This window comes from Vipera ursinii (assembly GCF_947247035.1).
Source record: "Vipera ursinii genome assembly, chromosome: 5".
NCBI classification, from domain to species: Eukaryota; Metazoa; Chordata; class Lepidosauria; order Squamata; family Viperidae; genus Vipera; species Vipera ursinii.
Genome location: NC_139518.1, coordinates 62519258 through 62547017, shown reverse-complemented (window position 1 = coordinate 62547017; position 27760 = coordinate 62519258). Strand labels below are relative to the sequence as shown.

General features: G+C 37.2%; 1 protein-coding gene across 1 annotated transcript in view; it reads left to right on the top strand.

The window, feature by feature from the left end:
* ADAM12 (ADAM metallopeptidase domain 12) overlaps positions 1 to 27760 on the top strand; it is a 306835-nt gene that overhangs the window by 51985 nt on the left and 227090 nt on the right. Inside the window, exon 3 of the mRNA XM_083364104.1 lies at positions 11485 to 11558. Coding sequence (XP_083220230.1) covers positions 11485 to 11558 — 74 coding nt within the window. The remainder of the gene's footprint in view (positions 1 to 11484; positions 11559 to 27760) is intronic.

Below are 27760 nucleotides of genomic sequence, written 5' to 3'. Positions count from 1 at the left end.
GTTAAATTAAGAGCCTCAGAACTTCAAAAGCTCTAGCTTATCTGCCAATTTTACCCCAGTCCCGTAGTTCAGGGGTGTCAAACTCGCAATGTCATGTGACGTGTCACAACATATCATGACTTTTTTTCCATTGCTGGCAATGGGGTGGGTGCAGTTTCACCATGATGCATCTGGCCTGTGAGCCAGCAGTTTGACACCCCTGCCGTAGTTATACAGATGGAACAAGGGTTGGAATCTTGCTTTTAAAAAAAGAGTTATTGAGGAGAATATAATCAACGAATCACTGAACACCTAGAGGCAAACAAAGTCATAACCAAAAGCCAACGGGTTTGTCAAAAACAGATTATGCCAGACAAATCTCATTGCATTATTTGACAAAGTGGACAAAATTAGAGGACTAGAGGAATGGTCTAGATATAATTTACTTCAGTAAGGTATTTCATAAAGTAGAACATAATCTACTACTTGATAAGATAGAAAAATGTGGGTTAACAGCATCACCACCAGATGGATTCATAACTGACCGACTAACCTCACTCAATATGTAGTACGCAATGGAACTACATCTACATGGAGGGAACTGTGTATTGAGATGCCTCAGGGCTCTGTTCTGGGCCCAGTGCTTCATCAATGAGGGTATAGATGGGGAACTCATCAAATTTGCAGATGACACCAAGCTGGCAGGAATAGCCAACATTCCAGAAGATAGGCTTAAGATACAGAAGGATCTTTACAGACTTGAACATTGGGCACTGACTAACAAAATAAAATTCAGTGAAAAATGTAATGCTTTCGGCAAGAAAAATCAAATGCACAGGTATAGTATAGGTGGTACCTGGCTTAATAGTAGTAATGGTGAGAGGGATCTTGGAGTCCTAATGGACAATCACTTAAATATGAGCCAGCATTGTGCTGAAGCTGCCAAAAAAGCCCACACAGTTGTAGGCTGCATTAATAGAGGGATAGAATCAAGATCATGTGAAGTGTTAATACCACTTTACAATGCCTTGGTAAGGCCACAATTGGAATACTGTATCCAGTTTTGGTCGCCACAATATAAAAATATGTTGAGACTCTAGAAAGAGTGCAGAGAAGAGCAACAAAGATGATTAGGGGACTGGAAGCTGAAACATATAAAGAACGGTTGCTGGAATTGGGTATGGTGCAGTGTTCCAATATCCTCAGGAGTTGCCACAAAGAAGAGGGAGTCAATCTATTTTCCAAAGCACTTGAAGAAGCAATAGATAGAAACTAATCAAGGAGAGAAGCAACCTAGAACTGACAGTTAGAACAATTAATCAGTGGAACAACTTGCCTCCAGAAATTGTGGATGCTTCAACACTGGAAGTTTTTAAGAAGAGATCGGACAGTCATTTGTCTGAAATGGTATAGGGTTTCCTTCCTGAGCAGGGGGTTGGACTAGAAGACCTCCAAGGTCCCTTCCAACTCTTGTTATTCTAAATTCTAAATAAATAATAATAAATGTTGGATAGCAATAGCAATAGCACTTAGATTTATATACCACTTCACAGTGCTTTATAGCCATCTCTAAGCAGCTTACAAAGTCAGCATATTTCCCCCAACAATTTGGGTCATTTTGCTGACCTCAGAAGAATGGAAGGCTGAGACAGCCTTGAGCCAGTCAGAATCGAACTGCTGGCAGTCGGCAGAATTAGCCTGCAATACTGCACTCTACCCACAGCACCACCACAGGATAAAAAATAAATAAAGGTCAGGCAACAAAGTAATAAACTTTGTCACTTGGAATGGATCAAGGCCATTTCTAGCATTTTGGATCAGACCTGTGGAGCAGATAAATAGTCCTATATTCTATTTACTAGCAGTGGTCCCCCCCACACACACTTTTAATAGATTCTGAATAGACCAGTAGAAAAGTGGCATGGCATCTCTCTAGTGGATCATAGTCTACTAGATATGCCAAACCACAACAGTCATGGCCTTAGGCCATCACTGGCTGCAAATATCAAGAGTAGTAATCCAACATATTGAGTGTTAAGTTGTACTGCTTTTAAAAAGAAGTGTTTCTTCTCTCTTGACAAGTTGGTCTGAGATAAAAGCCAAGTGACATTATGAAAGATATTTGTCATTTATATACAAAACAGAAGGATAGAATACATTTCTTCCACTTTGAGCAAATCTCTGCTTTCCTCCATATTGCCACCAAGAGGCAGAATATCATTGTTCCCCAGAATCAAGATAGCTTTTGGAAACAGGCTTAATAGCTTTAAGGACATGACTAAGATTAGGTGCTTGAAAGGCTTTCCTCTCTCTAGCTTTGATTTACTTTCAATATATGCAAATGGATGGAATAACATTTCTTCTTTCTCTAAAGGTATGTTTTTGTGCATGTATTTATTAAGAACAGAGTGCCATTGAAAAAGGAGATTTCATCTCTCTTCAGAGAAAATATCTCAGAAAAGAGGAGAATACCTGTCTATGAAGTCTAAAAGCATTTTTGACTCATAATTCTATTTTCTTCTCCGCTTAACTTGTTTGATAGGGAAAAAGGAGAAAAGGATGGTTAGTAGAAAACAAGTATCTAATTGGTATGTTGTACAATTTGATTAGCAACCTATAATGATGCCACATTATGATGACTTCTTAGGTCCATCACCTTCCATGTTAAATGTAATAAAGCCCACGTTCCACTAACCTATCCAAATGGCAGGCACGAATACAGTATACAGTGCAATAAACTAAGTTTAACTTTTTTTGTGAAATACAGCCATTGAAGCTATGACACCATGGTGGTGTAGCAACATGTTCTAGTCCCAATGCAGCATATAACATACCATGTTGACTTTTGTGATCTCTCTGATCTTGGAAATATGGGAGGCAATTCTTGTCCTACTAGAATTTCTTTGTCTTGGGATCATAAACATCAGCTCTGTAGAAAGAAGGTCCATTTATACTCTCTATCTCTTGTCCCCAGATATTCCCTGTAGGCACCTAGGAATAAGAGCATACCTTGGCTGTTGCTTGTATCTGCAGAAATCATTTGCTGCATTGCTCTGCTTCTTTAGCTCTGCAATAACATTTCCCCCTTATAATCCATATCCACATGAAAGCTTTACAGAGGTTCCAATAAGGGAGTAAGGCTTGTAATATAAAAAGTTGAATAATGTACATCCCCAAAATGTGTTTTAGAGATTGAGTAAGGAAAAGGAGTATATTTTCTGAAGAAACAAGTCCAGATAATTAAAATATTTGGAATATTACAACGTGACTAGTTCAATAAATCTCTCTTTTATCTCTCCCACATTCCTTTGAGTAAAAATATAGAAAGATCTGATCTTATTTCTCTCTTTTATATATGTGTGTGTATAGAACATGTTTTTTGCTGACATTGGTTTTTTAAAGGACTAAACTTTCTGCATTGATTCTGATTTTTCCTTATATTCCTCTATACATATCAAAGAGAAATCATAAATACACTTTATCTCTATTATGTTTATTAATCTAATTCCAAGTAAAATCATTTGTTAACATTTTAAGGCTATGATCACTTTTGTCTACTAACATTCCAATTACATTTAAAAACTCCTTAAAGTATAATATTATGAAAAGGTCTATACATTTTAAATATCTAGCTATACCAGTGTTGTACATTTTTTGCAAATTTATTAAACTACTTGTCCCTGAAATTTAAGTTTTTAGAACATTTAGACTCTCAAAACATAGTAGTTCTCAAAATGTAAATCCAACCACCTGCCTTTTAAAGATTAGGCTGAATATTTTCAGGTGATTAAAAAAGGCCTGGAAGAAATAGTGTTAAAAGTTTTCCTTTTGTTCTATAACAAGGTTTTCCAATAATGTCCTTGGAATTTCTATTTTACTCAACGTTGGAATATACTTTTAAAATATGTATTGTAGACATTTCTATCTCTGTACCAATTCAACCTCTTTTTATGTGTATTTTATTATATAATTTTAAAATAACCTTCCAGTAGACATAATCCTTCAATGTATAAACATTGTGTCCCTTGGAAATATAGACTTTGAATGATTCATGCTTTATCCAAAATATACTGGTGAGATGAGAGGTGAAATTTCACTTTCATTTTTTTAAAAACATTAACAGCAATTTATCTGGCTTTCTGCTTATTCCATTTATCACTGTCAAAAGTTCTGCAAAAACAATGGAAAATTTAAAAGAGAAAAAAGTTAACTGCTTGCTCTTCACTTTGGCCTAAATTCCATATAATTCCTGCAAAAAATGGAACATGCATGCAAAATGACTGTGGCTCACAATGAGCCAAGAAAAAATAGTCACCAGAGGCTTTAGAGAGAGATATTTCAAGAATCTGAAATTGGTGCTAAGCAGTGCTTTTTTTGTAAAAGAAAAAGGTGCCGGAACTCACAATGTCATACAACCCACCTTGCCTACCCTACAAGGTTCCATCCAAAAAAGATGCCGGAACTTCGTTCTGAGCGTTCTATGAGAAAAAAAGCCCTGGTGCTAAGTGATCCTGATGTGAGACCCGTGCAATGGGTCATATCAATTTGACTTGAAATAAAGAAGAGGAAGATACATTAATCAAGCGTAATCAAATAATGGTGCATGAAGATGCCTCAGTTTTAATTCAGAGAAGCAAACTCTTAATACTCCTCCAACTAAATAAAATTCAGCTTGTGTTAGAATCAGAATTCTAAGTATATGCTTAATTAATAGAATAAAGTTATATTAGACCTTTGACATCTCTTAAAATTCTAAGGTCATAATACAAATAAATTGCAATCTTTTATAAGCTAATATTTACATTTAATTATCTATCCTCTATAAAGTTAAGCTATCAAAGTTTAGATATTGAAACTTTGCTCCTATTTCCATCTAGAAATAACTAGGGTTGAAGTTGGCATAACATTTAAGGTATTGATTTTCAAGAGTGTAAATAGCAAACCCAAAAGGATGGATCAAACTTTAGGCAAAGGAGAGTAGAAAAGGAATTTAAATTTCTCCCTTTGCCAAGTTCCTGATGGAAAACTTTGTCCAATGCTTAGATATTCTTTGCTAATTTTCTGCCCATTGAAATATCTCCTGCATGTAAACATCTGTTTTGGAGATGAATCTATTTTTATAGTGTTTATGGAAAACAGAAGAATTAAATTCTCAATTCTAGTGATCTGTCAGTGGGTGTTATTTACATTCTAAGAAACAGACACAATTACATTTATATAAAGTAATACTTGCTTGGTGTCTAGCTGTCTAGGGTAAAGATAAAAATGTACATGAAATGCCCTCAGATAAGGGGCTATGCTTTGATGCAGAGGTTGTAATAATTGCAAAATATGTCTTTTATTGTACTTTCCATTAACAAGTCAGCATTCCATGCATATGAATATGTTGACTCCTCAGCAGTTTATTTATTTAATTAAGCAAGTTTTTCTGTATTACTGTAAACATTGCAGTTTCCTCAATTTGTTGCTATTAGACAATTGTGCATGAAAATGGCAATGTGGGCTCTCTAACAATAAAGAATAGAGACCAAAGTTCACTTGGAATTATACTTCTTTGAAATATATATTTTACTTCTTTATTCAATTTACTAAGAAAACTTAATCTCTGTTTATGTTCTAAAAAAGGAATTGATTATAGATATATAATATGTTACAAAGATATACAATAAAATAATTGATAATTAATATTCTATATATATAGTCTAATCCCATTTTCTTGTATTAGGACACTAAAAATATAGTGGAAAAATAATCTAGAAAAAAAAGTGCGTAACTAGATTCCAAGAATGAGGAAAAAAAATTAAGATAGATTTTGATGACTAAGGGCTAATCCTCACTATCAGAATGGCCAGGCAATGATTTCTGGAGGGCAGAAGTTGATTGTGCTACCTTGTATTAATCCCAGTTCATTATCAAAACGACTTCAGGGTGCATTATTCTACTCTTGTATATTTGTGTTGCGTCAACTGATATTCTCTGTCCTGGGCTGTACTCTTCAGTTTCTTGCGTCTAAATGCCAGTTGTTAATTGGCTACTTTTCAGAGGCATAGAGATTCATTTTGATGCTTTAATTTTGTATGTATAAATTCAAACAAAGGCATGCATGTACACAAACACACAAGTGTATAAATGCATAAAGACTAGCCCATTGGCATTTTTTTTTCTGGAGCTGAAAGGTAGGAGAGCATAGCAGCAAGAGAATTGTCCAGTTGGAGGATCTGGTAATTGCGGTCTAGACTGAGTGCTTTACAACCTGTTGCCATGTGTCTCAGTCAAGTAGGTTTTTCTCAAGTCAGTTTAAAGTCAAGTGGGCATGAACACAGGCCAAAAGAACTTTAAACAGTAACTGTGGATATGCCTAATTACAGTAATTCTAATAGCAACACTTAAAGGAACATGTATCTTGCTCATCTGACTGACTCAGTACCTTTAGAGCAGAGGTGTCCAACCCTGGCAACTTTTAAGACCTGTGGACTTCAATTTCCAGAATTCCCCAGCCAGCCATACTGGCTGCGGAATTCTGGGAGTTGAACTCCCAGAATTCTGGGAGTTGAACTCCCAGAATAAGTCTTAAAGTTGCCAAGATTGGACACCCCTGCTTTAGTGGAAAATCATAACTATCATAACCATAAAGAATAATCATGAGTAAGAGCCAGCTATTAATAAAGTACTATTGATAGTTTTACCATTATATTTTAATTTTTTGTACAAATACTAAAGTTGAAGAACAGAAGTGTTCTTAATTCTTATTGGGCCAGAATGTAAGAGTGGCTTAGCAGTAAAATTTGTGGAGGGGGAAAAAACCCTGTCCAAGTATTTCTTGACTTGCCTCAGTTAATACTAAACCTTAGTATTTCTTTGCATTTTGCACTCTTCTTTGGGGATAACTTTGTGTGTGTGAAAGAGAGATATGAAGAATTTAGTGTGTGTGTGTTTCTCTGTATGCATATGTGTATATAATAAGTCAGTACTTAATTTATTGAGTTGTACTGACCCTTTTTCTAAAAAGCGAATATTAAAGGAAACAATCCTGTTTAAAATGTTGAATGCTTTAATTCTTACATAATTTTTAATTATATAATTTAGGGCTATAGTATGTTATTCTGCTCTGGCCAGACTCATACCAAGAGATGCAATATCTAAAAGTTTGAATATATTTCAAAACAATGTACAGTCATCAAATTATACATGTACTTGTACATACTCACATGTTTAAATAGAACCTAATAATTATCTTACAGTGAAAACTACTGTAAATTGAGGAATAGCCATATTATTTATTTTGAGTGTTAGAAAAAAAGTTTCAGACCTGACCCAAGATTCTGCTGTTATTGGAATATCTTAAATGTTGTCCTTTCCAAGTTCTAAAAAATTTACTTCTAGGTTCTGAAATATTTTCTTACCTAGTCCCACATGGCCAATTTGCCTGGAGCTATCCTTGAAATTGTTAGAAGCTGAGCTAAGATCATCTCGAAATAAAGCTAGAAATAAGATACAGGGGGCTGGAGAATGCCAATTATTTTTTTCTAAACAGTTAGCATCATAAAATGATTCTGGTATTTCATGTTTCATCAATTATTGAATGTTAATATAGCTACTTAATGAATGAAAAGAAGAAACCCACTATTAACATAAGGTAAGAATATATATGTGTATTTTTTATTTTATTTTTTATTTTTGCCAAAGATAAGATGAAATACAGAATAAAAAACAAGAATTACAGACAAAACACACAAAAAGAAAAGAAAAAAGTATATATAATAAATGTAAAATTAACAATAAGCATATGAGTTCCACTCTAACTGAATGCTGATATCTGTATGTCACACAAATCTGATAGGTTTGATCCCTTGCATTGCAGATCCACAAGAAATTATACACTTTTCATCTATGCTTACCAAATTATTATTTTAAATTAGGTTTCTCTTAACAAATATCTCAAATATACAGATCTATTGTGTATCAATCAAATCGATCCAATAGCTGTCCATAGTAAAAAAAAACTGTTAATTGTTAACCCCACAAAAGTATATTAAACTTCAAAGCCCTCTGTTAACAGTCCATTGTTATATTTAACTCACAGAAACTGCACAAACGGTTTCCAGTCACTTATAAACTTATTCAAACTGTCTCTAGTTAACCCAGTTAATTTTGCCATCTCTGCCAATTTCAAAATCCATTCTTCCACTGTTGCTATTCCTTTTTCCCCCCAATATTTGGCATATGCAATCCTTGCAGCTGTCACCATAAAGAGAAGTAAGATTCCGAATTGTTTTTCTGTTGGTTTATCCATAATATCTAGACGAAAGGCTTCAGATTTCATTAATATTTGCATTTTAACTATTTTGCATAACTATTATTATATTTATCCAACATGATAAATATTGGTTTATCATGTTTACAAGACCACCATATGTGTAGAAGATGACCAGGCTGAGCCTGAGGGAGAGGTCAAATGCGTCATCAGTCCCTTCATGCCCACAAGACATCGAAGTCCAGCCCACCTTGAATTCCATTGACTCTTATTTGCTGCCAATTTGCTTTATCTGTTAGTAGTTCAGATTCTTGTAGACAGCATTAGCATACAATAAATCTATATTCATCTGAACTTCCTTGAGTCCTGATTTCCTGCACAATAAAGTATAAATATACCTGGAGTTTGATTACATTTCCAGTATTTGTTGGAAGCTCCATTATACATTTATGCCAATCTATTTGGAGTCAAATTCCATTGATACGTCATGTTATAAAAAATTTCTTTCAAACTGTAATTCAAAGTCAACTTTAAACCATTAATCCATGTATTCTTCTATTAATCTAACATTATATTATAACCAACATTACAACCATTTTACCATGCAATCTGTAACATTCCTCTTCCAAGTTCATCCTAAGTAGTATTTTATAAACTTTAGAAATTGAATAGTCATCTCCAGAGCATAAATTATAGAATATGTATGGTTTTGTTTTTTTTAAGCAGAGGCTTTTGTACATGTGTGGCTGAGTCACCTGGAATCCTCCTGTATTGTAATAATACCTTCTGTGAGTTCATGGGAAATGTTGTTTCCTGTAATTGTTTTTGTCAAACTTATTCCCACTGACAGTTTCACAGATCCCACAACAGATTGGTGTAAGAAAACCTTCTGTGTTTTCCCACACAGTCCTAGGGGAAGTGATTTTAACCACAGAGTGCAAACAGAGAGCTTTCTTCAGCACTGAAGCTGCTAATACTTTGAATGTGGGGGCGAAAGCTCTCATAGGACCAACATTTGTGCATACGTCATTAGAAAAGAATATGCATAATCCAATAGAACATGGAGAAGGTCATGGGAAAATTATTAAATGAAATTCTAGGTTGCTAAGAAAGGCTTTATAAATAGAGGAGTAAAATATAGTTATTTGTGCATATGAAAGAGTAAAAATAAAAAAAAATAACTTTCAGTACCTTGGGTGTTCTTTAGGCAATTTTTTGTGATGTAATATGTTCTATGTAAGATTTATTTATCAAAAGCAAAAGATCAGAAGAATGAGTGGGGGAATTTCCTTGTTTTTGAAAATAAGTTGCCTATGTATCTTTGTTCAACACATAAGCTTATTCTAGTTAACTTATTTCTATAAGATGAGGATTAAAATAACATCAACAGGTTTTTTGTCAAAATTATTCTAAGAATTACCTTGTCCTGACTTTACCATTATATAATGAAAGGACTTTGGAAATAAGCAATCTATACCATCCTTGATTTTTTTTTAGTTTTGTCCCACTATGATTTGTCAAATTACAGTGACATTTAGGTTAGTCTAAAACTGATCAATCCACACCATCCCGTGTACTCCCTGTACTGATGCCTCTTCTACCACCTGAGTAAGCACACAACTATTTTTCCATTACATTCAGCCTTCCCTCCTCCCATGGAATCCATGTTTTGTCTAGCAAAACCCAATATCAACAGAAGTAAGCCCCAGAGCAGTGTTTCTCAGCCTTGGCAACTTTAAGTTGTGTCAACTTCAACACTCAGAATTTTCCAGCCAGTTTACACCTTAAAGTTGCCAGGGTTGACAAACACTGCTCTGGAGAGTACATCACTGATGATATTACTTAGTTGGGCAATGAAATGTCTGCCAGAAAACAACCAAACTTAGGAAGCATTAAGGACTCAACAATTTCAATCCTGAGCTACAAATATTCTATTAAGATATTTAAATTTAGTTAGTTGGAGCAGTGGGGTTGTGCAGTGAGCCAGAACACACGATTATAGCTGATTCGCTGAAGAGTCCTGGTTCCTGTGTGAGGCAATCTGCGCTGTGATTGGTTGCTTCCCCCCCCCACCCTTTTTTCTTCTGTATGCCTTGTTTGCTGTATGATTTACCTCATGATGCTCCTATTGGCCTGACTCTCTAGTTTGCTTAATATATAGATGTAAAATATATTTACTTACTTACTTACTTACTTACTTACTTACTTACTTACTTACTTACTTACTTATTTATTTATTTATTTATTTATTTATTTATTTATTTAATACCCTGACATATTCTCTTCTATTTGTAATACATCAGTAATTGAGTATGTCAGTCATACCATAACATCTACTGACAAAATACTAAAAGCTCTTGTACAATGATTATAATCTACCCTTCTTAGGCAGAGATGGATAGAAATATGAGCAAACTGAAGAAGTCCTTTAATTTTATGTCCAGTAGCTTTTAAAATGAATCATGTGATAGAAATATTTTATGACTAAACTCATGAATAATGTGAATGAAATGGAAAGGAATAGCATGAGGAAAATATTAACTGGTCCTGACATTACAGAAGGACTGTCCTGCAGGAAGAGGCAAATATTTCTGGATAAATTAATGGAAAAAGAGAATGGAGAATTCTTACTCACAGTTAAAAAATGTTGTATATCATTAGGCATAAGTTGGGCAAATCAGTAGTTGCTAGAGCATTTACTGTTTATGTGACCCGCCTATGGGAAAAGGCTCTACATTTCATAATGTATGAATTTTATATTATTTTGGGACCAGGGGTCATATTTATACAATGGTATTTTTCCTCTAGCATAATTTTTTTGTTAGATTCTTAGTATTTGTGTATTTATATGTATATATGTATATATTCACTATCCATGTGGGAAAGATTTTAATTAAGAACAGATTTCCTGTTCTTGAGTACACACTCATAGAGAAGTCTATAGCAGAATGAAGACTAACAATTCAGGCACATAACCGAATTTCTCTTTAAAGTGCTGAATCAGTAACTTTAACATATTTAAAGATTCCTGTGGTTGGCTAACATAAATTTAATTGTCAAGTTAAATGAATGTTTTTTTTTGAGATTGTTATTTCTATTTAAATGCAAAACAAATTCTTTTGAATACTTCTCTCCTTTCTCTTTACTTTGAATTCCATTCTACTGTTTTTCTTACCTAATTCTGCAATTTTTATACCTGTTGCAGAGATTCTTTTGTTGTATTGTAACTATTCTTCTATTTCATTTTTCAGACTCACCCTGCAATGCTGAAATTTCTTATACAAGCCGAAAGTGAACAACTTGTCATCAGTCTGGAGAGAAATGAGTAAGTGGTTGTAATTTGTATTCCCTGCAGTATAGTAGTGCTATGGATTACTAAGTTAAAATTGATGGTTTATATTTGTAATGAATGGAGAGGTATGGCCCTATCTGCTTTCTAGCTTTGGAAAAAATAGGCTGGTATAAGTTAGCAATGTTTCCAAAGGTATTTAAAACCAAGTGGCAATTCTGTGAGATTTTGTGCACGAATTATGCATCTCTTTTGGCATTACTTTGAACATGTTTTACTTTTACACTTAAATAAACCTGGTTGTTCACATTATGAAAAATAATTTTAGACAGATATTTCTTTATTTTGATATTATTTCATTGTTTGGAATGAGTTAACTTGCCTAGGGACAATCATTAGTTTGCTATACACTTTTTTACAATTAAAAAACTTAAATTCTATCTGACCTAGTAGTTAGAAGGTAGGAAAACTGAGAGAAATGTAATAAATTTTACCAAACTATCTCATAATTATAGTCTTCCTTATTGCAATAATGGCAGCAGAATGATCTCAGTCTTGTAAAATTACCCATCAGTTCATCAAAGATTAATAAGAGAAAGGCACAAGGACTTAGTCTATATTATCATCTTTCTCTACAATGATATGCTGATCCTGGCACAGGGACTTGATCTATCGTATCTATTTTTCTCAGAAGGATGTACATGATCACTGACTATACATATACACAATTCTTCCACACAATCAGGAGTATTGCCTATTTTTAAGATAGAAAAACCAATAATTTGCTTAGGAATAAAGGAAATGCTTACCTGGTATCAGTCTGATACTCCCAAATGCCATTACTTTATTGACTGAATGCACTGACATTTTAAAATCTAAACCTTTTATTGTTGGCATCTGAAAATATAGTTTTTCTCTCTATTTACTCCAACTGTCAAATTGTGAAATCCTTGGCTTGGTAAAACTAAAAATAAACCATATGTAATCTGCTATTTGTAAGCATTGAGTCATTCTAGACTGGGTTAAGTGATTACATGTTACGCTTTTATATATTCTTGGCTGAAACTGTGTGTCTGAGTAGCCAATCCATCCAAGACATAGTACGGGCAAACATTTCTTCAAATTAAAAATGAGAGTAAATGAACAAGATTAAAAAATTCTCTAAAAATGTGTTGGTTCACAACTCTGCCTCTAAACACAAGCACATAACTAGAGTGAAGCAAAATTTGACTTGTTCCTCTCCATTTACCACGAATGACCAGTTCAGGTATATGTACATAGGATTCTTGAGCAATTATAAACATCAAGGAAAGAGGTCAAGACAGCATAATTTGGAACCAACTTCCCCTTGAGCTTTGGATGGCCCCGGACCTCCGGTCCTTTCGCCGCGACCTCAAAACTTTTCTCTTCCATCAGGCTGACCTGGATTGATGATGGATTTTTAAATATGTTTTAATTTTTAACTGAAGTTAATTTATTTTGGGGCTGTTATTTAATTCTTTTTTAAAATTTTTGTATTGTTGTTTTTTATTGTTGTAAGCCGCCCTGAGTCCTTCGGGAGATAGGGCGGCATATAAGTCCCAAAAATAAATAAATAAATAAATAGCCAGTATATGAAACTATCATTACGTAATACAAAATGAGTCAGATGATGAGGTTCTGACATGTATCACTAAAATAGGAAACTAATTACCTGAACAGATTCAAGACTGTTAGAGGGAAGAAAATAGCAATAGTGCTTAGAGTTACATACCCCTCCATAGTGCTTTACTATAGCTTCCTACCCTAGTAGGAAGATGAAATTGGGGTTGCAAATTATTACATCTTTGAATTTTTCCTTTCATCTAGGTATATAACAAAGGTGGAATAGAGAGTTTTTAATATGAAATTTTTCCATTTCTCCAGCATTTTTGTGTAGGCATAAGCTATTTCAGGGAGTGAGAAGGAAACTGACATTTTCTGCAAAAACCTGAGCACTGATATGAGAATTGGAGATAGTTTTACAGTTTAAAAAACGAAGGCCAAATCCTTTGCCATTTCATACATTGAAGAAATTGAACTCTTTTATCTCCCACCACAATTCCCATCCTCCCTCAGGAAGGCAAATGGGAACAGGACTTTCTGCAAAAGGTTAGTCTATGGTGGTTTCATAAAGGAGCAAATCATCCAAATTGGCTCTCAGTGGAATTCACTGAGATTCCTTATTAATTCTGCTAGAGAGACCAATGATGTTGCCAGGGGGTTGAAAGGCTGAGGTTTAACATTTAAAATTCTAGATTTTCCCGCAAACAATAATGTCTCTTGGGAATGATGAACCTGGAAACTGGCAGTGTAACTGTCCAACATTTGCCATTAGGAACTATATTAATTTACTGTCCCCAGTTTCAGTCATTATATCCAGTGCTTTTTTGTAAAAGAAAAAGGTGCCGGAACTCACACATGTCATATAACCCGCCTTGCCTACCCTGCAAGGTTCCATCCAAAAAAGGTGCCGGAACTCCGTTCTGAGTGTTCTATGAGAAAAAAAGCCCTGATTATATCTTATAAAAATCTAACATGACCTATCTACTCTCCCTTTGATTATGATCAAGATATATTTCTTCTTCTTTGGTTGTTTGTATGTACTGATACAATATAAGGTTATCATCCAGTAGTCCCTCAGGGAGAGGCAATTTGTTTTTAATATATCCAGCACCATGTTCAAGCTTCATATTATATGTAGGCAGAGCTCTCAGAAGCACTTTCCATCAACCAGCCAATCAAATGTTTCAGCAGTGCCTGATTTACAGGAAGCAGTTTCATAATTTTGTACATGAAATTCTGAAGTCAAGAAATAGGTCTCTGGTTGATAATGCTAAGAAAGCATCCTGTGTGGGCCTTGATCTCATAGTTGACAATAGGTCAATGAAATCTGTCTTAATGGAGCTATAGTGTCCCTTCAGTTCCCAGAACTCCTAATTCTTCTTGCAAAGTTCATGACTATTGCTCAGGCTTCTCCTGTAAGGTTTGATCCCTTCAACTTAAAATAATTTTCCCCCATAGGGCCAAAATTACCTACCACAGTGCTTTGGTCCTTAAGTGTGGATTGTGCACCGAGTGTGCCTAAATGCACCATACCAATTATGTTTGTTATGGCTCTCAAGACACTGTATAGCTAAGATTATACTTATCTGAAAAGAATAGTGATTTTTTCCTACCAATTTATTTTTATAATTGGAGGTTAAGCTTACTGTTATTGATAATACAATAGTGGCGTTAGACACTTTTTATTATCTGATCTCTGTTTACCATGTAATCATTCTTTTATGAATGTCATCTTATACTCAGAGTAATTTTCTTGTTGCATAAAAATTATATAGTTGAATACTATCTGGGTATGTGTACACACACACATACACACACTATGTATGTATGTATATCAGTGTGTGTGTATGTATGTGTACACACACACACATCAGTATGCAACTACAGTTCCCCATTAAGTCCATATTCAGGAGCATACCTAGGTTTGCCCCTTGGTGAAATGCCTCTGAAAAGAAGCAGTTAAAGTGGATTCATTATTTATAAATTGATAATATATACTCTTCCATTCTCTAATGAAGCATAAAATGATGGATTTTTGAAGAATGCATTTTTGCATAAAAAATGTAAATTGACTCCACAAAGATGCTGAAATAAATGTGCTTGAGGTGTGAATAGAATGTGAAGACAAACACCTTTGCAGATTCTGTGTTTTTTTTAAATCAAAACAGAGGCATTTAAAAATCTGTGTTTATATCGCCTAATCATTTTTTAAAAAGCATTATTTGCAAAGTACGGAAGAAAATTGCTTGCTAAATGTTACAATTTCTGTTTTAGTTATTTAATTAAATTAAAATAAACTTCTGATACAGTTATTTATACTTGGCCAAAATAGGTATAAATAGCATTCACATCACGTTACTGAAACAAATTAGAGAATCAATGGGCAACCTGTGATTGTTCAATAGTGCTGGATTATGAATTCATCATGTTCCAAGGGGGTCACATTGGGGTTCATTGCATATTGCTGCTGTGGTGGATTCTAAATAAAGAGTGGCATTTCAGATTGCTATTGAGAGAAGTCTTTCACCTAAGCTAGGATGAACTGATTTAACAAAATTACTTCATTACTGATTTTGAAAATATTACTAGATTAAAATGTAGATTCCTAACTGCGGTTTTTAGATTGTAATTATCTTTCTTCATTTTCATCTGAATCCCAATGGGATTAAATAAAGACTCTTTGTCCTTCAGGTATTTAAATGTTGGAGAGACTTGCTGAACAATTTGACTATTCAAACTTTGTCTGTCACCAATCTGTTAGGAAGAACAGAATAGATTAACCTTTCTACTGATCTGTGGGACTGTGCAAAGCTTAGAATATTTCATGAATGAAACAAGCTTCTTGAAGCTGAAAAGTGAGTGCTGCCAAGTGAGACAACCCCATACGGAGTTCCTCCTCCTCCCTCCCCCTCCGGAATTTACCAGCACATATACCACAGTTTTGAGTTTATTTTCTTGGGATGCATTTGGCGTATCAGCCAAAAATGATAAAAGGTGTTCCTGGCCTTGGGACCCAGAGATTCAAGTTTAAAAATATCCACAAACTGCTTCTTTTGGGAGAATGCAATTCCATTGAGAATAGGCAGATCTACTTTCCCTCTGAAATTATGCCCCATCACAATGACTACTTTCTCTTGTCTGGATTCAATTTCAATGTGTTGCCCGTCATCCATCCCATTATTGACTACAGTCAGATATTCAGTAGAGGCACACCATTTCTGGAAAAGATCACAGGAAAGTAACTGTCACCAGCATGTCTATAGCATTCAGCCCCAAATATCCTGATTTCTCCCCTTTGAACTTTGAGGAACAAGAGTCTAGGAAATATTTCTTGAAATTCTCCTCAGGGATAGGGACTAAAGCACTAAAAGGTTATGTGCTGTATTCTCCAGACTCTCAAGTGATTCAGAAAAATATCAAGAAGAATCTACCAAGTTACATTCCCTCTGTTAATTCCTGAAGAAAATCCACCAGGCCACAGGTCACCCTCTAGCCTATATTTGCTGCTTTTAACTAGGCCCCAAGGACATAACTCTGTTTTGTTATCAAGTTGATAGTTCGTTCCTTCCTTCAACTTTATATCAACTTGACAAAAATAATCCCCGGGTTTCTTATAATTTGCAGCTTATTTTTTATTTGTAAAAAAAATTGGAAAGTAAAATGTAAGCATAATTATAGTTTGCTTAAATTTACTTTTACATTTAATAAACATACCAAACCTGATACTTGAACAAACCAAACACTTTTCTCATACACACACTATTTGTTGTGTATGTAAATAGTTAGCAATAAGCCATGAAAGATATTGCAAACACTGTGCAGCTTTGCAAGGTTTAAAGCGGGAAAATAAGGTGCAATCATTGGACGCCACAACCAAGGAGCGGGAAAACAGACTGTTTGTATTGGTTACAGTTCAAACGCTTTCTCTATAAAAGGGTTGCAACATTTGACATTTGACAGTTGATTCTGTGTATTCAATAAACTCGTTCAGTGTTAACCACTCTGAGTCCTCGTCAATTCGAACCAAACAACTGGCGACGAAGGTGGGATTGACAGAAGACCAGAGATTAGGAAGAATTGTCGTGAAGGCGGCAAATTCCGAGCGAGTCACAGTCAACCGAGCGGCCGCGGCAGAATAGGAAAAAAATTCTCCGAATGGCGCAAATCGGATCACTGAAGGAATTTGACCCTAACTTCCCCGAAGATTGGGAAGAATACATCGGTCAAGTTGAAGGATTCCTGTTAGTGAACGGAATCACTGACGACCGGAAAAAAGCGGCGGCACTTTTGACAATTTGCGGCACACCGGTCTACAGAGTTGCTGTCGGGCTGTGCCAGCCACAACCAGTCTCCAGCGTGCCCTACGCCGACCTCCTCGCAAAACTAAAGGTTCACTTTACTCCCCGAAGGTCCGAACTCTTTTGGCGGCGCATCTTCGAGAAGAGAAATCAGAGACCGGGGGAGTCCATACAAAAATTCGTCGCTGCCGTCAGGGAAGCCGCAGTACGTTGCAAATACGATAATTTAGAAATTAGAATTCGGGACAGAGTCGTGCTGGGCTTACGTGATGAACAATTACAAAATAGAATAATCGCCAAACCTACCGGCGATTTACAGGAAGTGCTCGACGAACTCCTAACGTATGAGTCAACCGGGTATCGCGACCCCCCCCGCAGTAGCATGGCGGCAGCACCTGAGATTAACCAAGAGAGCTATGTGGACTGCGGGGAGGTGGACCAGCAGTGGGAGGAAGAGATCGCCGAAGTCTCCAGGCGATTCGGGAAGATGGCACCAAGACAACTCAGAAGCGAGGGGCCGGAACCGGGCCGCCGGCAACAAACCGCAACACCGCAAAGACCACCGACCGGGGCACAACGACCGTGGCGGGACACCGCAACCAGACCGCGCGACAACGACACCCAGAACCGATGTGGCAGCTGTGGCGGCAACCATCCCCGCGCTTCCTGCCGATTCCGCACCGCCAAGTGCAGGGCTTGTGGCAAGACCGGCCACATCCAGGCCATCTGCAGAAACCGCGTCAGGGACTCCCGTCTGAACGAAGTCGATGTGTGGCCAGAGGGTAAGGTAACCCCCAATGCTAGTGGCAAGGAGACCCCTAGATCCCGGGTGAAATTTCCAACCCTAAGGGAGGTGGCCCGAGTCAATCGGAGAAGGCGGGGAAGGGGGCACAATTTTCCGGACGGAAAATTAAAAATTACAGTCCTTCTGCAAGGGGTCCCTTGCAGAATGGAAATCGACTCAGGGGCTTCAGTGTCGATAATTTCCACTGAAACCCTTGAGAAAATCGAACAACTAAGTGGAAAAAGAATTCCACTTAGTCCAACAAATATTCAATTAATGGACTTCCAAAAAAGTCCAATAATCGTAAAAGGAAAGACCAGCCTTAGAGTAAACTTTAAGGGGTTTAAGGGGGTCTTAGATTTGATAGTTACGGAGGGGAATAGGACCAGCTTAATAGGGCTTAATTGGTTTCCTGCCCTGGGAATTTGGATAGGGGGAATAAATTCAGTGATCAGAAATAAGACCCTCGAATCCGTCTGCAAAGAATTTGCAGACGTATTCGATGGATCTCTAGGCAAGTACAAAGGGCCCCCCATTAATTTTAACCTAGACCCCTCAGTAAACCCAATCAGGCTAAAGGCCCGGAGGGTACCTTTTGCCTTAAAAGAAAAAATCGAGGCCGAGCTCGACCGGCTTGTAGGCCTCGGAGTTTTAGAACCCGTTGAGGGCGGTTTGTGGGAGACGCCGATCGTCACACCCCTCAAACCCAATGGGGATGTGAGGATCTGCGCCGACTATAAAGCGACCCTCAACATTGGAATGAAAAAGCATGCTTACCCGGTCCCGACGGTGAAGCAGGTCCTCGCCACGATCCAGGACGCCGCCATCTTCGCCAAGCTCGACTTGGCGCATGCGTACTTACAGTTGACTGTTTCCAAAGAGGCTGCAGAGGCACAGACAATTGTTACCCACAAGGGGGCGTTCCGAGTCCACAGACTGCAATTTGGAATTGCAGCTGCTCCAGGCATCTTCCAAGAAGTGATGGAGAGGACCTTAAAGGGCATACCTGGAGTATGCCCTTACTTTGATGATGTCCTAATAGCTGGAAAAGATGAAGGAATGTTAGTAGAGCGACTGGAACAGGTACTGGGTAGATTTAGAAAGGCTGGATTAAAATTAAAAAAGGAAAAATGTAGCATAGGGGTTAAGTCCACTGATTTTTTGGGGTTCAGGATTGACAAAAGCGGAGTCCACCCTACCCCTGAAAAAATTAAAGCAATAAAAGGGGCGCCTGAACCAAGGAACAAGGCTGAGCTACAGGCCTTCCTAGGCTTGGTAAATTTTTATCACACTTTTGTGCCACATAAGGCTGCCATTGCAGAACCACTGCACAGGCTTTTAGATAAGAAGACCCCTTGGCATTGGCAAGACAAGCACAAAGCGAGTTTCCAGACCTTAAAAGATATCCTTTCCAGTAGCTCAACTGTAACCCACTTTATAGAAAACAGACCAATCTACCTGGCGTGCGATGCTTCGCCTTATGGCGTTGGGGCAGTAATCAGCCATTTAGACACCCAGGGAATGCAAAGACCCATTGCTTACTACTCCCGCACACTAACCAAGGCAGAGCGGAACTATGCTCAAATTGACCGGGAAGCTTTAGCCATAGTGGCAGGAGTTAAAAAGTTCCACGACTACCTGTATGGCAGGAACTTTACAATACTGACAGACCACAAACCCCTGCTGGGACTGTTTACCACAGATAAACAGACTCCCCAAATTATGTCTCCCAGGATGCTTAGATGGTCCATTTTCCTCTCAGCATATTCATTTTCCCTCCAATACCGACCAGGTAAGGACATGGGTCATGCAGACGCTCTTAGCAGATTGCCCCTTAGCACAACAGAGGAGGACCCTGCCCCAGTGGGACAAGTAATGTCCCTACAAGATATTCCTGATCTGCCCCTAACTGCTAAAGACATAGCTGAGGCAACCAATAAGGACCTCATCTTAAGGAGAGTAATGGCCTGGGTCATGAGCGGTTGGCCCAACGCCAACCCGGACGTAAAATACAGTCCATTTTTCCGAAGGAAGGATGAACTATCAGTTCATATGGGTTGCTTACTTTGGGGAACTCGTGTAGTAATTCCAGGAATCCACAAATCAGCTATTCTATTTGAATTGCATGAGGGACACCCCGGAATAGTAAGGATGAAGGCCCTGGCTAGGAGTCACTTGTGGTGGCCAGGATTGGACCAAGACATTGAGGAATGCGTTGCCAATTGCCATCTGTGCCAACGTTCCAGGCCTGAACAACAACACATCCGCACACATAAATGGGAGCTAGCTAGGAATCCTTGGTCCAGGATTCATATTGACTTCGCTGGACCTTTCCAGGGGTTAACGTTCCTTGTAGTGGTCGACAGCTACTCTAGATGGCTAGAAGTAGTACCGGTCAGTTCAGTAACGGCAGGCAGAACAATACAGGCATTAAGGGGCCTCTTTGCCACTCATGGGTTGCCGGATTTAATAGTGTCTGATAACGGGCCACAATTCACATCTATTGAATTTCAGGATTTCCTCAAGGCCAACTCGATTAAGCATAAGACTTCTGCACCCTTCCACCCCTCCACCAACGGATTGGCTGAAAGGAACGTGAGGACCACGAAGGACGCGCTTAAAAGAATCATTCGAGGTGACTGGCATCAGAGACTAGCTGAGTTCTTGTTGGCTCAACACACAACCCCTTGTTCGGCTACAGGGAAAAGTCCAGCTGAAATGAGGTGGGGAAGAAAAATCTTGACCAAGTTGGACAGACTACACCCTGACAGACTCCAACCAAACATTGAATTAGACGTTCCTAACAGAACATTTGAAGTGGGGGACTTGATTTGGGCCAGGAACTACGCCCAAGGGGATAAATGGATTCCTGGGGTGGTAACTGAAATCTTAGGTCCCCTATCATACATCATTGAGGGGGAAGGGAATAGGGTCTGTAAAAGACACATAGACCAGCTGAGGAAAAGATCTAGTGGGTGTGTGCCAGCTGAGGGGGACCAAAGCTCAGTTAGGGCAAACAGTACAGATAACATTAGGCCAGAAAGTGGTGTAGTGGTTGGGCAAGATGACATATTTCCTGATGCCCATCAACAACAATTCAGTCCAATTGATTGGGAAATACCCCTGCGAAGTAGGCCAGTGACAACTGAATCCCAAACACAACCTAATACACAAGGCAGTACATCTGAAGCCAGTAACCCTGAGCCCAGGTCTAGTAGTAACCAGCATAGTAACCAGCAGCCAAGCAGTCAACCAGGAAGAAGGGTCCCTAGCAGCCAAAGTAACAGATACCCTTCTAGAATACATAGGCCACCAAAATACCTAATGGATTTTGTAAAGAAATGACACCAACGGGGGGGTAAGGGGTGTTGTGTATGTAAATAGTTAGCAATAAGCCATGAAAGATATTGCAAACACTGTGCAGCTTTGCAAGGTTTAAAGCGGGAAAATAAGGTGCAATCATTGGACGCCACAACCAAGGAGCGGGAAAACAGACTGTTTGTATTGGTTACAGTTCAAACGCTTTCTCTATAAAAGGGTTGCAACATTTGACATTTGACAGTTGATTCTGTGTATTCAATAAACTCGTTCAGTGTTAACCACTCTGAGTCCTCGTCAATTCGAACCAAACACTATTATCTTAAAATAGTCTAGTGAACAGATCAGACAGCGGCATAAACATAAATACTCGCTGTATTAGTTTTTCCAAAATTGATATTTTTCTCCTGTCAAAAGAAAGAAGACTAAAAATGTTTACATCGCTTCACCATTTCCAGAAATTTTACACTTCTAGTTCAGTGGGATGTGAATTTTTGGATCAAATCAAGCAGAAAAGAGCTGCTGCTTGTCACACTTATCATCACAGCATAACATTTGAAATGGATTTGATCCTGATCCTCAGCAGATGGTAGTCCTATCATTCACTTGCACTCCAGCCATTTACCTTGCTGGTTTAATATTCATATGTGTAGCTAGGACCATCTTTGAAACAAATTAGAGAGGGGTCTCAGCAGGAATTGGGTTGACTGCCTAAGCAGGCTTCTATTGCATATACCTCTAGAATCCCCAACCTTTTCAAGATAACTTGGAATCCAGCAGGATCCAATGACCTTTTGAGGAATCTTATAGTATAATAAGCCCATACACAGGTGAGTTGTAACCTTAACCAGTTGGTGATCCCTACCCATAGAACACTTCTCTGCTAACGAAAACTAACAAACCTAATACTATACGTTGGTGCTGTGATCAGTCTTTACTGGTTAACAATCATAATAATAGAGCTGCTTCAAACAAACCAGTCCCACGGTGGATAGGGAAGTTCTCGAATGTCCTAGGCCTAACACCAGCTGTTAGTCACTAGCTTATTCATGGATTCTGTTAGGTAGAATCTCCAAACGTTTTGTGATCCTAAGACTAAGTATGTACACAAACACCACATACATACTAAGTATGAACCAGCTCTCGCACAGGTATAGTTTCAAGGGACATATTGTACTTATGTATCACAATCACAACACCATTTCCCTTGGCTTGCTTTATTACAAAAGAAGCCGAGTCAAAATCAGACCTCCGTCTTTCTAAACAAGGCAAGTCAGCCTTCTCATCCAATATTTCTCTCTTTCTGTTTTTGGAATGACTTGGTATTACAGAGGAGCAAGACCATGTTCTTTGAGGGTCCAGAACGATTCTCTAAGACCTGATGATTCACATAATTTCTAGAAGAGGGGAATGGACCTTTCTAATTATCCTTTCCCTTCCCTCTGATGAGTCAGATTCTAAAATGGAGAGAACTATTCCTTTGCAGGTATCTTTTATGATCAATACTGGCCTTCCTTTGTTTTATCCAGTTTGGGTGGGAGCCTAATAGTGCCAATAGGTGTGGCTCATGCCTGGGGCAGGTGCTAACTAGATATTCATTTTATTTCATCTTTAGTGTATCTCCTTAGCCTGGTAGCCATTTTTTCAGATGGAGTCAGGTTTTTGTATTTTTTGCAGTAGCCATGTTTTATCCTAATCTCCACTCTTCTATAGTTCTACCAGATGACCAACATCTCTTAGGTTGTCTTGATTTTAGCCTCAAATCTTATTTCCCAGGGTGGAGTGGATACAGTATATAGTGCTGCTGTTCTTGATCATGTAGTCGAGCATCTCCAGAATTACACCAGCTGTAGAGTAGACAATTCATTGCTGTGCATTATGGTGATACTAGGGATTGTTGTTAGGACTCTACTGGCACTTTCTAGTGTAATATTTGATAGCATTTCTCCTCTGAGTCTTGATAATGTTCTCAAGGGTCGGCTGTAACTAGCTTATCCATGATCTTATGCCTCATATCAGCTACTGTGCTTTGTAATGGAGGGGGCAGCAGTTCAAGCTTGAGGTGTTGACTGGACATCTAGTTATCCTTCTAGGTCTTCTTGAGTCTAGGATATAATGTTTAGTTTGTCTGTCTCAAGTTATAAGAGCAGCTTCCTCTTCACTATATTGAAGTGTTGAGTAACTAGCTGTTTTTCACCTGGTGTAGATAAAAGTCTTCTGTCCATCCATAGTTCCCTCATTTGTTTCATATATCTTTTCTTATTAGATCTACCGTTATAGTAACTTTCCATTGTTCCACTTATCTTGTCTTGTCCATGTATGGTTTGTTCCGGTAGCTCAAACTCATCAGATTGTTCTGATTCCCCAACATCTGAAATGGACCGTGTTAATCTGGGTGATGTCTCAGTTGACATGATTGTCCTAGTTCATATCACTCTCAAATCTGAGGTAGGCAGGTGAAACATTAGAGGATTTTGCTCAATGATCCCTACTGGTAAGGTAGGTACCAGCAAAGATTTGAACCCCAGTCCCATGTCAAAAGGCAGCACCTTAACCTCTACAGTATCCAGTATTTATGTATATATGTACATATATTACTAAACTCTATGACTTTCTTTAGCATAACAGTTAATTGGGCTATACTATGAGGTTAGAGCTTTAACTAGTTTACAAAATACTACACCTAGATTCACATAATGTGGTTTATTTTTAGATCAGGTTAATGCAAAAAAAAGGTCATTAGCTTTTAAAGCAGAATACCTTATTTTGAAACTAGGCTTATAGGCCTGTTGGTTGTAATTATTCATGGTTTGTTTCTGGTTTCCTGTCTTATTGTTTAGTTTGGTTTCCTGCTCAGGTCTCTAATTAATCCACATAGGTGCGAGTTGTCACAGAAAAAACAACAGAACAAATTGAGAAATTATTTGAAGAAACTCAAGTAATGTACTCATTGCAAGACTATCTGGCATGTCTGCAAATTGTTGCTGTACATGTAAATATAGCTGATAGGCTTTATTTGTAATGTTTATCCAGTTCCTGCTCAAATAATCATAAAAGCTCTGTTCCTTGAAGAGGTTCAAATATAGCCAGTGTTTTATGTCAAACAGTGATCTTTTGTGTGGATGTCTTCCTAATTTCTAAGATTCTGTGGCTATTTCTTTTAAGCTGATTCCCCTACTTTTATGTAAATTGATATTTTTGGCTGATCTTATTGCTATACTTTTAATACTGTTGGCTGGAGGAACCGGAATAACATATTTCCAGTATCATTTAAACTGGCAAATATCTTTGACTAATTTGACATGTTTATTATCAGTGTCTAAAAACATATGTGAAAGAATAATAAAAAAAAACAAACAAAAAAATCCTGTGGAGAAAAATAGGGCTCTTAGAAGTATCTTGCTGGTGTAATTCATTGCTATAATATTGTCACAAAATATTATAAATTGCTCTCTCTATTGCTGACTGTGTTGTTTTATCTGTGAACTCAGAACGAGCAGCGGTGTCATAGTACTTCAGAGAAAATTGACAGTTAGAGTTGCCCTTTAATAAAAATAAAGAGTGTTATTTTCAAAAGTTGCTGCCCAGTGCTGCATCAATGTTAATATATATGTAGAGTCAATCATTTTCAACCATTGTTATAATGTTTGTGCTATTAGTGTCAAAATTAGTTCTGTAAGAATTCTTTTGCATACCATTTTCAATATCTTATATGAAAAAGATCAAAAATTTCTCTATTGGTACAAATGGCTAATATTAGATTCTGGAAATAATGGCATGGTTTCTCTCTTACTATCAAACAAGATAGTAATGAAATTTAAACCATTTCTCTCTCTGAAATAATAGTGTTATTTGCTTATTACTATTTTCTTCTTTACTATTTTCCCTTTTTGACTGTATTTGTGGGGTTTATTGCTCATTCTACTGAGAGGAATCTCCTGAAAAACATGTCTATTCTACAACATTGCATCTTTCCCAATGTATGTGCTCTCCAGATGTGTAAACATCAACTCCCAATTCAAGAGCTAACATTCATATATGTGAACAATGCCCAGCATCAAGAAGGCTAGTATAACATACATTACTTAAGAGAAGAAAATTTGCATTAAACAAGAACATATCTTTGCTTTTTTAAAGAATAAAGGGATCCAGCTTTTAATAAAATTATTGAAATGAAAAATGTTTAAATATTTGAAAAAGAAAATATTCACAAGATTGATATTTTATATGTAAATATGAATATGAAATATATTCAAAATATATTTGAATATGAAATATTTTCATAATATATTTTCTTTGTATGGTAGGGGTCTTGGTATGGTATAGCAATTAGAATGTTGGATCATGATTAAGGAGTTTTGAATTCAGTTAATCACTCACTGGGGAAACTCGATCTAGTCAGTCACTGTTTTACCATGAATGTCTAGGGAAAAGGGTAGATTACAATCAACCACAAGTGAAAATAGAGGAGGTTGAAAGAAAAATTGGTGACAGAAGAATAACTGTGGAGAAGAAGTATCAGAATGTGTGAAATATGTTGAAAAAACCAGATATCTGGTCTGGTTCTTCAGGTCAAAAGCTATTGTATTTATTAAGAATAGTTGGGACTGCAAATTTGTTTTGTAGCTTTTCATAAGCTAACATGTCTGAGGAAGCTACAACATTTCAGAAGAGCCAAGATTTCCCTTGCAAGTATATATGGAAACATTCCAATGGTATTATTTTGGTTTCCAAATATTGGCAGATATCTAAGGAATATCTTCAGCTGGGGACAATGCTCTCTTTGACTACAGCCATTTTCTCACTGGTGATTTATAGTGCCTTATAATATCATCCAAGCACTCCTGTCCCAATGTAGCAATAATGAAAGCAGGCTTTATTGCTGCAACAATGGGAGAATGATGTTATCGTATTCATTAGTGAAGAAATGTCTTTTGGCGTCATGTAGTCATGTGGCCAATCTTTGCATTTTGATAAAACAGGTATTGGCTCATATTTATGTATGCCTCAATAATCTGCCTCAAAGCCAAAACTGTTAAGGTGAATATAAAGTATAAAATATAAAAGATGAAGTCTCCATTATTTTCCTATATAGCGGAGAATTTACTCTACAATATTCAGTGGAATGTTTTAGACCCATATAACATTTCAGAATTGATTTCCAAAAGTTAGTTTTGAGTGTGTGGGGAGTATGACATAGCACCAGCTCTGGGAATCCTGAAAAAAAAAAGAATCAATTGCTTTAAGTTATTGTAGATAGGTATTACATTTAAGCATCTGCAGACTCTTAAAACACATTTTGTAGATGAAACTTGAAGCATTGCATGGCTCTACCACATCATCTAGAGAATTATTCTTTTGGTCTTATCCTTTTTCACTCCTTGTTATTAGTATATGAACTAGGTTAAGTATATAAGGTTTATGTCTAGGTTTAGTATATGAACTAAAATTCTCCTGTGCTAGTGAAGGAAGCAATTAACTGAGGCAAAAAATGCCTTTTTCTCTCAGTGCTAAATGCAAGATAAACATAATTCAGACCTAATGCATCAATATTCATTTATGAAGTTAAACTTAAAAAATGAAAAATCAATCATGTTGAAGAAGAGGCAGGATGATGATGATGATGATGATGATGATGATAATGATGATGATGATGAGAAGGAGGAGGAGGATATCTGCAGGAGGATATCTGAGGACTTGTGGTAGTACAGTGGTTAGAATGCAGTATTGCAAGCTAATTCAGATCAGTGTTGCAGGCTAATTCTGCCAACTGCCAGTATTTCAATCTCAAGCTCAAGGTTGACTTAGCCCTCCATCCTTCCAAGTTCAGTAAAATGAGGACCCAGATTGTTGGAGGCAATATACTGACTCTGTAAACCACTTATAGAGGGCTGTAAAGCACTATGAAGTGATATAAATCTAAGTACTATTGCTATTGATATCTGCATATCCCAGGTCCTTGAGAAGGACTGGGTAGGTGGATAAAAATGCCAAATTGGTCTAAACATCTGGCAACCAACCATAATGATAAACATTCTTGTAATAGTTACAAAACAATTAATTGTGGTACATCTTCTAGCATATAGAAGAAATTTTCAATCTTGGAAGGGCATCTTTTGAACAAAATAGACCAGATAGTGCTATAGTCCCAGCAGTACTTACTATAAGGAAGTAGACAGTTTGGTGAACTGGTGTAACAAAACCAGCCTCGTTTTAAACATAAGAAAAACTAAAGAGATTGTCGATTTCAGAAA